Source organism: Euleptes europaea, chromosome 7 (genome assembly GCF_029931775.1).
Source record: "Euleptes europaea isolate rEulEur1 chromosome 7, rEulEur1.hap1, whole genome shotgun sequence".
NCBI lineage: Eukaryota > Metazoa > Chordata > Lepidosauria > Squamata > Sphaerodactylidae > Euleptes > Euleptes europaea.
Window position 1 is genome coordinate 100,918,215 of NC_079318.1, and position 11,823 is coordinate 100,930,037.

General features: G+C 53.0%; 1 protein-coding gene across 1 annotated transcript; it reads right to left on the bottom strand.

The window, feature by feature from the left end:
• Positions 1 to 770: 770 nt before the first annotated feature.
• LOC130480932 (heat shock 70 kDa protein II-like) lies at positions 771 to 2,684 on the bottom strand. Its single transcript, XM_056853557.1, has one exon. It carries the CDS (start codon positions 2,682 to 2,684, stop codon positions 771 to 773), a length of 1,914 nt encoding a protein of 637 aa, XP_056709535.1.
• Positions 2,685 to 11,823: the final 9,139 nt, after the last annotated feature.

Genomic DNA, 11,823 nt, shown 5'->3' on the forward strand with positions numbered 1-11,823 from the left:
ATGGATGCAAACCTGGTACCCGCTAGAACCAGTTCTCTTTGGTTGTCGCTCCATCATGGTGGGATGCTTGACCTCAGAAGGTCTGTGGAGCCTCAACGCTTCTCTCCTTCCAAGAAACGGCCATCAGTCATGGGCCCCAACAGGATTTTCACAACGTAGAATCATAGAATCATAGAGTTGGAAGGGACCACCAGAGTCATCTAGTCCAACTCCCTGCACTATGCAGGAAATTCACCACTGCCTCCCCCCCACCCCCACCCCCAACCCCAGCAACCCCTACTCCATGCCCAGAAGATGGCAAAAAAAATAAACAAACAAGTCCAGGATCCCTGGCCAATCTGGCCTGGAAGAAAATTCGTTCCTAACCCCAAAGTGGCGATCAACATTTCCCTGGGCATGTAAGAAAGGGTCACAAGAGCCAAACACTGCCGCAACCCTTCCTGCCCTCCCTCTCATGATCTGCCTCAGGTCATAGAATCAGCATTGCTGACAGATGGCCATCTAGCCTCTGCTTAAAAACCTCCAGGGAAGGAGAGCCCACCACCTCCTGAGGAAGCCTGTTCCACCGAGGAACTTCTCTGATAAACTTGCTTGTGATAATTGTGGACTGAATCTTGAGCCTGACCCCAGTCACCGCCCTGAACTTGCCTGCTGAACTGCAAGGAATATACAGCTGAACTACATTCGGTACTGAGATACAGGGTGGTTTTATACCCAGATTTTTTAATGTGCCCTGTTGATGGAGCTAGGCGCTATGGTCATGGGGTGGTTCAGTCCATTTCCTCAGGGGGGTCTCCCCCATCGGCATCTGCCTGATCTTCTCCAGGCATCTCTTCTACCCCCTCCTCCTGGACCAGAGTGTTACAGATCGACTCCCACGTCTCTTCGAGGTCCCTTTGCCTCTGCTCACACTCCTCCTTCTCCACCGAGGGGCTGGCCTCCAGCCAGGAGGTAGTGCTCTTGCAGAGTTCCAGCATTCTCCTTTTGGCCGCTACATCCAGGACATCTTCTTCTGCAGCTCTCTTGAGTTCGAGGGTGCAAGACTCCAAGGAGTTGATGGCTTCGACCTTCTCCTGCTGGGACACGTCATGCGCTCGGAGCTCCGCCGCCTTCTGCACTATCTCTTCGACCTCCTCTTTGCCTAGCCGGCCCCTGGTGTCTGAAATGGTGAATTGGCTGGTGTTCCCCGTGTCCACGTCCTTGGCAGACACGGTCAGGATGTTGTTTTCATCGACGGAAAAGGTCACTGTGATGACTGGAACCCCGCAGGGGGCAGGAGGGATGCCTTTCAAAGTGAACGTGCCCAGCAGGTGGTTGTGCTTGGTCAACGCTCTCTCCCCTTCGTACACCATGAATAAGATGGTGTCTTGGTCGTCTTCTGTTGTGGTAAACTCCATGGTTTCCTTGGTAGGGAGAGGTGAATTGCGTTTTATTATGGTCGCCATGACTCCACCTTGAGTGTTGACCCCCAAAGAGAGCGGGGTGACATCTAGAAGGAACATGTTCTTCATGGTTGGCGTTTGGTTGCCCGTCAAAATGGCGGCCTGGATGGCAGCTCCGTAGGCCACAGCTTCGTCGGGGTTGATGCTCTTACACAACTCCTTGCCGTGGAAATAGTCCTTCAGGAGTTTCTGGATCATGGGGATGCGAGTGGAACCACCAATCAACACGATGTCCTTGATGTCCGTCTTCCTCATCTTGGCGTCTTTCAGCGCTCTCCCCAAGGGTTTCAGAGTGGCCCGGAAGAGGTCAGCACACAGGTCCTCAAAGCGCGCCCGAGTGACGGTGGTGTGGAAGTCTATCCCTTGGTAAAGGGAGTCGACGGAGATGTTGGCGCTGGAGCAAGAGCTCAAGGTGCATTTGGCACGCTCGCAAGCCATCTTCAGCCTCTGCATGGCCTTCTTGTCCTGCAGGATGTCCTCCTTGTACTTCTTCTTGAACTCTTTCGCGAGATAATCCACCAGCCTCTTCTCGAAGTCCTCTCCACCCAGGTGAGTGTCCCCTGCGGTGGCCTTCACCTCAAAGATGCCATCCTCAACGGAGAGAATGGAGACATCAAAAGTGCCCCCGCCAAGGTCAAAAATGAGGATGTTCCGGCTCTCGCCCTCTGGGCTCTTGGCATTTAGGCCGTAGGCAATGGCCGCCGCAGTTGGTTCATTGAGGATCTTCAGGATCTGGAGGCTGGCTATGGCTCCGGCGTCTATGGTGGCCTGCCGCTGGGCGTCACTGAAGTAGGCCGGCACCGTGACAACAGCTTGGGAGATGGAACAGCCCAGGTAGGATTCGGCTGTTTGCTTCATCTTGGCCAGCACCATGGCCGAGACCTCTTCGGGGTAGAAGGTCTGCAGCTTGCCTTTGTGGGAAACCTGGACCTTGAGCTTCCCTTCATGGTTGACCACGGCGAAAGGCCAATGCTTCACATCCTCGCGCACGGTGGCATCTTCATACTTCCGGCCAATCAGCCGCTTGGCATCGAAGACTGTGTTCTGGGGGTTGAGAGAGGCCTGGCTCTTTGCGGGCTCCCCGACCAGGCGCTCGGCAGGGGTGAAGGCCACAAAGCTGGGCATCGTCCGGTGTCCCTGGTCATCGGCAATGATCTCCACTTTGCCATGTTGACAGACAGCCACGCAGGAGTAGGTGGTCCCGAGGTCGATCCCTACGGCCAGTGGGTTTTGCTTGGGCATGGTGACAGTGATTGCCGTTTGGGTTAGCTGGGAACTGTAAGGCGACGGATGCGCCCATGAGAGTTTTGTTCTTCCCTCTCCCTCTCTCCCTCCCTCCCTCCCTCCCTCTTTCTCCTACTTCCAGGCTGCCTGCCTCAGATCTCTCCCAGGGGTCATGGTTCCTTCTTCCTTGCCTCGAGCTGGGCAGGGCACGTTGGGCTGTCGCCACCGAGAGTGTGAAGTCCACCAGTCTGTCCCCTCAACCACCCTGATGACTTCACCGCCACACATCATAATGGGGGCCGAGTAGACAGCCCGGCCACACACACTCCTGAGCTCCTGCTTCCTCCCACCTTCCCGAGAGCCAGTGTGGTGTAGTGGTTAAGAGCAGTGGTTTGGAGCAGCGGACAGGGTTTGATTCCCCACTCCTCCACATGAGGGGCGGAGGCTAATCTGGTGAACTGGAGATGTTCCCCACTCCTCCACACGAAGCCAGATGGGCTAGTCACAGCTCTCTTAGAGCTCTCTCAGCCCCAACTACTGTACAGGGTGTCTGTTGTGGGGAGGAGAAGGGAAAGTGATTGTCAGCTGATTTGATTCTGCCTTAAGTGGGAGAGAAAGCTGGCATATAAAAACCAACCTTCTTCTTCTAGATGAAGATCTAAGTCAGCTGAAGAATTGCCTTGCCGCTTCAGCCAGCCCGTTGGTTCTGGTCCGACCTTCTGGGGCAACAGAAAACAACTCGGCACCCTCCTCTATATGACAGCCCTTCCAGTACTTGAACATGGTTATCATATCCCCTCTCAGTCTTCTCCTCTTCAGGTTAAACCTACCCAGCTTCTTCAACCTTTCCTCACAGGACTTGGTCTCCAGACCCCTCACCATCTTTCCTGCCCTCCTCTGGACATGTTCCAGCTTGTCTACATCCTTCTTAAATTGTGGTGCCCAAAACTGAACACAATACTCCAGGTGAGTTCTAACCAGAGCAGAGTAAAGTGATACCATCACTTCGCGTGATCTGGACACTATACTTCTGTTGATGCAGCCCAAGATCGCATTTGCCTTTTTAGCTACTGCATCACACTGCTGACTCATGTTGTGTTTGGTCTCCTAAGATCCCAAGATCCTTTTTGCACACACTACTGCTCAGACAACTCTCCCCCATCCTATAATTATGCATTTGATTTTTCCTACCTAAATGCAGAACTTTACATTTATCTTTCCGGGAGATCTCCAGCCACTGCCTGGAGGTTAAGTAGGATGTTTTTATTTGAATATATGTTTTTATTTGAATAAATTAGCCCTTGTTTTTGCTTTGAATTGAATTGAATTGAATATTGAGCCACGTGCTGTCTTCCTACTTAGCATTCACTATTTCCAGCATAGGTTTTTTCACTTCTTAACTGCCTGGAGGTTGGCAACCCTATTCTTTGTGCGGGGAGCAAGTGCAGCTGTTAGCAGAACTGTGGATCTGTGGGACCCAATCTGCAATGAATTTCTTTAAGCAAAGGAAAGAGTGTGGTGTTTCACTTTGTGTATGTGTGTGCGATTGAAAGAAAGCCTTTCTCAGGCAGCCGATCCACACACCCATCTCCTCCCCACCACCGGGACTCCGTTCACATAAAAAGGGGGGGTGGAGGGGACCAGCAAGCGCTACTCCTAAAAGCCTGGTCAAGTTTGAGTAGGAAAACGGACACGACGGCTTTACAGTAGCGCCAACTATAGAGCCACTGTGTCAGCGGTGACCCCGGGGATCAAAGGTGAAGGGTTTCCCAGGAGTGCCTTTGATAGAGCCATCCTTGACGAGAACGGAGCCTCTATACAGATGTCTCATCATTACCATTAGAATGTGTAGCAAAACCAGGCCCTACAAGCGAGATTTAATGGAATGTAATTAAAACTGCACTGTTTAGATTTCTTTTCTAGCACTCCCCCCCACCCCGTGCCTCTCACGTTCCCCTTTTTCTCCCTTGCCCCTGAACCTTTCTCATCGCATGGTTCGTGACTAGCGTTGCGGAGAGGGATTCCAGCCCCCATCAACTCCCCCCAGCCGGTTTGAATTCCACACCGCAGATAAAAAGGCTGCAGATATGGTCTAAAAGCACCTTTGCTTCCAACATCGCAACTCCCCGGATCCAGACTCTGCATTTCTGGCCAGATCCTGGCTCCAACCCATTTAAGAGACAATCAGCAGCCAGATAACGCCAGCCCTAAGAGTAAGTTCTGAAAGCTGGGGGAGAATCCACAAGCCAGCTTTCCCAACAAGACACCCACCCCCGGTTGCAGAAGAACTCATGAGGATTCAGCCCATAACCTTTTTCTCTCAACTAGAGACGGAGTTTATTTTAATTTTTTATTTGTAACCCGCTAAGGGCGGCTAACAACATTGATAATATACAATAAAATCATATAAAATGAACAACACAAATATAATAAAAACAATCCCACTTCTTTATAAATGATTTGGATGAAGGAACAGAGGGGATGATTATTAAATCTGCAGATCATACTAAATTGGGAGGGTAGCAAATACAGTAGAAGACAGAGCCAGGATACAGGACGATCGTTAGCCCAATTGGAGAATTGGGCTAAAACTAATAAGATGCACTTCAACAGAAATAAATTTAAAGTTCTGCATTTAGGTAGGAAAAATCAAATGCATAATTATAGGATGGGGGAGACTTGTTTGAACAGTAGTGTGTGTGAAAAGGATCTTGGGGTCTTAGTAGACCAAACACTGAACATGAGTCAGCAGTGTGATGCAGTAGCCAAAAAGGCAAATGCGATCTTGGGCTGCATCAACAGAAGTATAGTGTCCAGATCATGCGAAATGATGGTATCGCTTTTCTCTGCTCTGGTTAGACCTCACCTAGAGTACTGTGTTAAGTTCTGGGCACCGTAGTTTAAGAAAGATGTAGACAAGCTGGAACGTGTCCAGAGGAGGGCAACAAAGATGGTGAGGGGTCTGGAGACCAAGTCCCATGTGGAAAGGTTGAAGGAGCTGGGTAGGTTTAGCCTGAAGAGGAGAAGACTGAGAGGGGATATGATAACCATGTTCAAGTGCTTGAAGGGCTGTCATACAGAGGATGGCGCCGAGTTGTTTTCTGTTGCCCCAGAAGGTCGGACCAGAACCAACGGGTTGAAATTAAATCAAAAGATTCTTTGGCTAAGCATTAGAAAGAACTTTCTAACAGAGTGGTTCCTCCATGGAACAGGCTTCCTCGAGAGGTGGTGAGCTCTCCTTCCCTGGAGGTTTTTAAGCAGAGGCTAGATGGCCATCTGTCAGCAATGCTGATTCTACGACCTTAGGCAGATAATGAGAGGGCATCTTGGCCATGTTCTGGGCATGGAGTAGGGGTCACGGGGTGTGGGGGGGAGGTAGTTGTGAATTTCCTGCATTGTGCAGGGGGTTGGACTAGATGACCCCAGTGGTCCCTTCCAACTCAATGATTCTATTATTCTCTATGATTCTGATATGGCTACAAGTCCTCATGACAGACTCACCAGTAGGAGTCCTTGATACAGGGAAGCTGTTTTGGGGACCTGCCTCTCGCTTTTCAAAGTGAGTGGCTCTGATTTCAACGGAACCCGTGTCCACGCGTGGGCAAGATGGCAACCTCTGTGCGCAATAAATGGCCGGGCTCTCATTGGGAGGGAGGCATACGTCTCTTTCCCATTATTACAGAAAAGTCAAAACCCCCATGGGCCCCCTGCCTTGTTAGTTATCATTAGCAAAGGTCAATTTAATTGTAGCCACCAAGAATCCATCATCCAGGATGTGTGCAATGCCCTCCCCCATAACCCCGCCTCACAAAAGGCTGAGAAGCCCCTCGCCCAGCCAATCCCTCGCCCCCACTTCGAAAGTCCACTTGTCCCTCCCCCACCCCTTTTCATCCTTGACCTCTTCCTCTCCCCACCACGGGCCTGCCCTCCTCTACTTCCCTGATATTAAAGGATGTCATAGATCACACGCCTGGCTCCATCCATCACGTTGCTGTCCCTCAAGATCAGGGTCATGGATAAAAAGAGACCAGAGGTCGAGGGAATACACAAAGAGGCAGAGGGGGCGGGACGGTGGAGCCGCACGTCTTGGAGGGGAGCGTTTCCATTTTGAGTGCAGAGATTCAGGGCACCTGGCTAGGGCAACGCTTGGAGGTTAACCACCTGGAAGAGGTGTGCAGCTTGTGAATGTGTTTACCAATGGGAAAGGAAAGGAAAGGAAAGGAAAGGAAAGGAAAGGAAAGGAAAGGAAAGGAAGGAAGGAAGGAAGGAAGGAAGGAAGGAAGGAAGGAAGGAAGAAAGAAAGAAAGAAAGAAAGAAAGAAAGAAAGAAAGAAAGAAAGAAAGAAAGGAAGGAAGGAAGGAAGGAAGGAAGGAAGGAAGAAAGGAAGGAAGGAAGGAAGGAAGGAAGGAAGGAAGGAAGGAAGGAAGGAAGGAAGGAGAGAAAAAAGAAAAGAAAGGGGAGAGAAAAGAAAAGAAGAGGAAAGAAAAGAAAAGGGAGAGAAAAGAAAAGAAAAGAGTAGAGAAAAGAAAAGAAAGGAAAGGGGAGAGAAAAGAAAAGAAAAAAGGGTGTTCCATCTGCAGGATCTTTGCTCCTAATGATGGCGTTTCCCCCCAGTGGATGAAACCAGAGATCATCAGAAGAGAGCAGCTCAGACCTGCAGGATTTAATGGCTTTTTTTGGCACAGGGGGAAGACAGCAAAGCAAAGGCTACGGCACACAAAGGAAACCTGATCGACTCAAGAAACGGACAACAGGAAAGGCGGCACGCAATCAAGGCCGCTTGCTTTTTGGCTTTTAAAGAGACGTTTCCAGCCCTTCTGGTGGTAGAGGGAGAAATAGATTTGGCGCGTAGAATCACGGGGGCCACAGCCAACACGGGCAAGTCATGCAGGCGGCTTCCACAAGGAAGTGGGAAAAGGCGCCCAGAGGCAGGGGTGGCGTGGCTGCCCGCCCTCTCCCCGCTGGCTGCTGACTCCCCCCCACCTGCCCCTCCTTCCTTCTCTCTGTCACATCAACTGAGGGGGGATCTGAACTCAGTTCTCCTCAGTGCAACATTGGCCTTTTATACATGGTTGTTTCCCTCGCGGTCACCCCTCTGACGACTTCGGGTCTTTGCATTGATTATGCACGCTGTTTCTGACTGTTAGAGGTCGCCTCGCTCTCCCCTGCATTTCCCCGTGTTTTGAAATTCGAGATAAAACAGGTCCCTGAAAACATGGGCAGAATGTGGGGAAACGCAGGGGGAGAGCAAGGACGGCACACATAATCAAAGCAAAGACCTGAAGTCGTCAGAGGGGTGACCGCGAGGGAAACAGCCATGCATAAGAGGCCGCTGACTCTGTCTGTTACACTGCATTGAATCCGTGGCATGCCAAGACTGATGGTGGTGGGTCACATGGGCACCTCCTCTGGCATCCTGAGCCACCCAAAGAAAGGCCTGCTGTGGGGTGTGGACGAGGCCATTCAAGGCACCTTGTTGGCCCACACAAGGTCCCCCCCTTCCTGTGCCTGTGCCACTGTTGACTGGGTCCAAGGGGTGATACCAGTCATTGCCCATGGGCCTGAGGGATGGGAGCCATGCCCCTTTGGGGAACCAGCCCCCTCCTCACTAAGCTTCCTGAAGCAGCCACTGCCTTAGCTGGCCACTAGGGGACGGTCCCTGGGCATGGACTCTGGGTCTCCTCTGGTGTCTAGGGGGTGGTTGGGTGCCACCTCTGTGCGTGCCATCCTACTCTGCCAGCTCCCTACTCTGCCAGCTCCCTACTCTGCCCCTCCAGAGGTGCTGGAGAAGCATCTCTCTGGCCTGCAGCCTCCCTCCCCCCCCTACCCTCCACAGAGTAAAAAAGAAAAGAAAAGCCCCCCTCTCATTTTATTCCCATCTAATTGAGCGGGGAGCTGGAAGATAAAAGCCGGCAGGGCTAATTACACCTCATTATTCCCAAGGCCCCCTCCTGCCTCACTTCTCCCCAAAGGCTGGTGAAAGCAAGGGGGGAGGGGAGGGGGAGACCCTGACGGAAAAGGCTGCCGTGCAAAACAAAGTCTGTCCATCCAAGAGAGGCTGCGGGCTGGCCACATTCTTTCCCCCCTTTTCCCCCAAGTGGGAGACAATTTCAGGGTCCTTCCCGTGAACCGAGGAACTCAAAAACCAAAGCGGGTGGCCTCCGGGAGGCTTGTGGGGTGACCGTCAATGGAAAACCCACACAGAAGATTCTTGGGGGGGGGGCTTTCCCAGCATTCCCACTGTGGCTTTGGGGCTGTCTCCCCACAAGATGGGAGACTGCAGCCAAGAAATCAGAACACATGAACACCTGAAGCTGCCTTATACTGAGTCAGACCCTCAGTCCATCAAAGTCAGTATCGTCTACTCACACTGGCAGCGGCTCTCCAGGGTCTCAGGCAGAGGTCTTTCCCAACCATCACCTTCTTGCCTAGTCCCTTTAACTGGAGCTGCCGGGGATTGAACCTGGGACCACTGAGCTACGGCCCTTCCCCAAAGGAGATTGAGAAGGAGACTGAGACTGGGAATAGAATAGAATCAGCATTGCTGACAGATGGCCATCTAGCCTCTCCTTTAAATCCTCCAGGGAAGGAGAGCGCACCACCTCCCGAGGAAGCCTGTATCAAACTGGCTTACAATCTCCTTCCCTTCCCCTCCCCACAACAGACACCCTGTGAGGTCAGTGGGGTTGAGAGAGCTCTAAGAGAGCTGTGACTAGCCCAAGGTCACCCAGCAGGTTTTATGTGGAAGAGCAGGGAAACCAACCCGGTTCTCCAGATTAGAGTCTGCTGCTTGTGTGGAGGAGTGGGGAATCAAACCTGGTTCTCTGGATTAGTGTCCGCCCCACTTAACCATTACACCATGCTGGCTCTCAGGCACCTTGGGTGGGCTCTGCTGGGCTGGAATGGGCAGGCTCAGGCATGTTGGGTGCCACTTCCCCCTCTCCCAAAAGACTGGAACCGGAGGGCCTCCAATGAAGCTGATGGGCAGCAAATTGAGGATGGACAAAACTTCTTTACACAGCGAGTGATTAAAATGTGGAATTCGCTGTAGGAGGATGTACCACTGGACACCGGCAGAGACGGCTTTATAAGGAAATTAGACACATTCGTGGAGGAGAGGTCTGTCAGTGGCTACTAGACATGATGACTGAAGGGAACCTCCATGTTCAGAGGCAGTCAACCTCTAAACTGTCCTATGGGGAGAAGTTAAGACGTTTAGGCCTGTTTAGCTTGGAAAGAAAGTGGCTGAGGGGAGACATGATAGAGGTCTATAAAATTAGGAATGGTTTGGAGAGAGTGGACAGGGAGACGTTTTTCTCCCTCTCCCATAATACTAGAACATGGGGTCATCTGCTAACGCTGGAGGGTGAGAGATTCAAAACAGATAAAAGGATTTTTTCACACAACACGTAGTTAAATTGTGGAACTCCCTGTCCCAGGATGTTGTGATGGCTGCCAGCTTGGAAGGCTTTAAGAGGGGAGTGGACATATTCATGGAGGAGAGGGGTATTCATGGCTGTTAGTTAGACTGGATACTAGTCATGCTGCATACCTATTCTCTCTAGTATCAGAGGAGCATGCCTATTATTTTGGGTGCGGTGGAACACAGGCAGGATAAATGCTGCTGCAGTCGTCTTGCTTGTGGGCTTCCTGGAGGCACCTTGTTGGCCCCTGTGTGAACAGAGTGCTGGACTGGATGGGCCTGGGTCTAATCCAGCAGGGCCTTTCTTATGTTCTTATGTTAAATCCCAGTGCCAGGAGACAGCGTTAGCCTCTCTGCCCTGTTGCTGGACCTCCAGGTGGGCCACTGTGTGAGACAGGATGGTGGACTAGACAGACCACTGCCTGATCCAGCAGGGCTTACTGGATGTCTTTATGCCATGGGGACTAAAGGGAACCTCTACAGTCAGAGGCAGTCAACCTTGAAATCTCAATGCCAGGAGACAGCACTGGGGAAGGGGCCTCGGCCTCTGTGCCCCTTTGGCCTGGCTCTCCAGAGGAACTGGCCGGCCCTTGTGGGAGACGGGATGCCAGACTGGGTGGACCCTCACTGGTCTGATCCAGCAGCAGTCTGCGGATGTTCTCACGTTCTCCTTTCCCTCTCTCTCTTTCTCTCTCACGCTCATAAACAGGTCCCAACCCAGAGAAACGGCCGTGCTTCCCGTGGACATCAGCCGGCCGCAACTCACATCCCATTACTTTCCGCAAGACTTCAGTGTCTTCCCGACAAAACTGAACTTCACCCCCAAGCGGACTCCACTTGCAAATATTTCTTAATTTCCTAGCTCGCAAGTCAAAAGGCAGAATGGTTTGGCCTGCCCCCGTTGAGCTTCGTTGCTTCAGAGAAACGGCTCGGGGGTCTCCCATTGAACGTCCGGCAAATCCATTTCACCGGCCCACAGGGGACCTGTCCGCGGGGCAGCGAGCCAGCGCCCCTTCCCACTAAGCGTGGCCAGGGAATCCCCGCCGCGAGGCCTGGGCCGCAGGGCCGGCCCAATTACCAACGTGATATCAGTGTGATCTTGCAATCCAGCCATTTCTCCCCGGCCTTCTCTTGCGGCTCGAGGCGGCTTAGAAGAAGAACTAAAAATAATAATAATAATAATAATAATAAATTCCCTGCTAAAATTGGAGATGGAAATCTTTCCCTGGGGGGGGGGGATCCCTGGGCAGCCTCGGCTGTCCACGTCTTCCTGCGCTCTCCAGCACCGAAGAGGCTCGCGCCGCCACCTGCGTGCCCCACCTTTCCTGTGCGCTCCTGCAAGCAGCGCAGGCGGCGGCGGGGCCGGTTCCCCGCTCCGAGTCCGGGCCGGGCGCCTTTGCCCGCCGGCGAGGCTCCGCAGGGGCGGCTGCCACGCGACCCCTCCCCGAAGCGGGGCTCCGACGGCGCGGACTCGCCCGGCGAAAGGCGGAGGGGCGGCTTCGGCGGATCGGGGCCCCGCTCCGGCCGGCAGAGGCGGGCCGGCAGCCGCGCGGCAGCAGAAGCCCCCCGCCCCGCCCGCGCCCAGCGTGCAAAAGCCTCGCCCCCGGCCCAAGCGCCCAAGCGCCCAAGGGGCCGTCCGGCCGTCCGTCCACGCGCGGGTCCGACCCCAAGCAGGGCGAGGCTGGCCGTTACCCCAGCTGACGTCGCGGAAAACGCGGCTCTCTGCGGCAGCCC

Bases quoted from the DNA above. Each gene is read 5' to 3' on its own strand.
- LOC130480932 (XM_056853557.1), bottom strand. From the start codon at position 2,684: ATGCCCAAGCAAAACCCACTGGCCGTAGGGATCGACCTCGGGACCACC.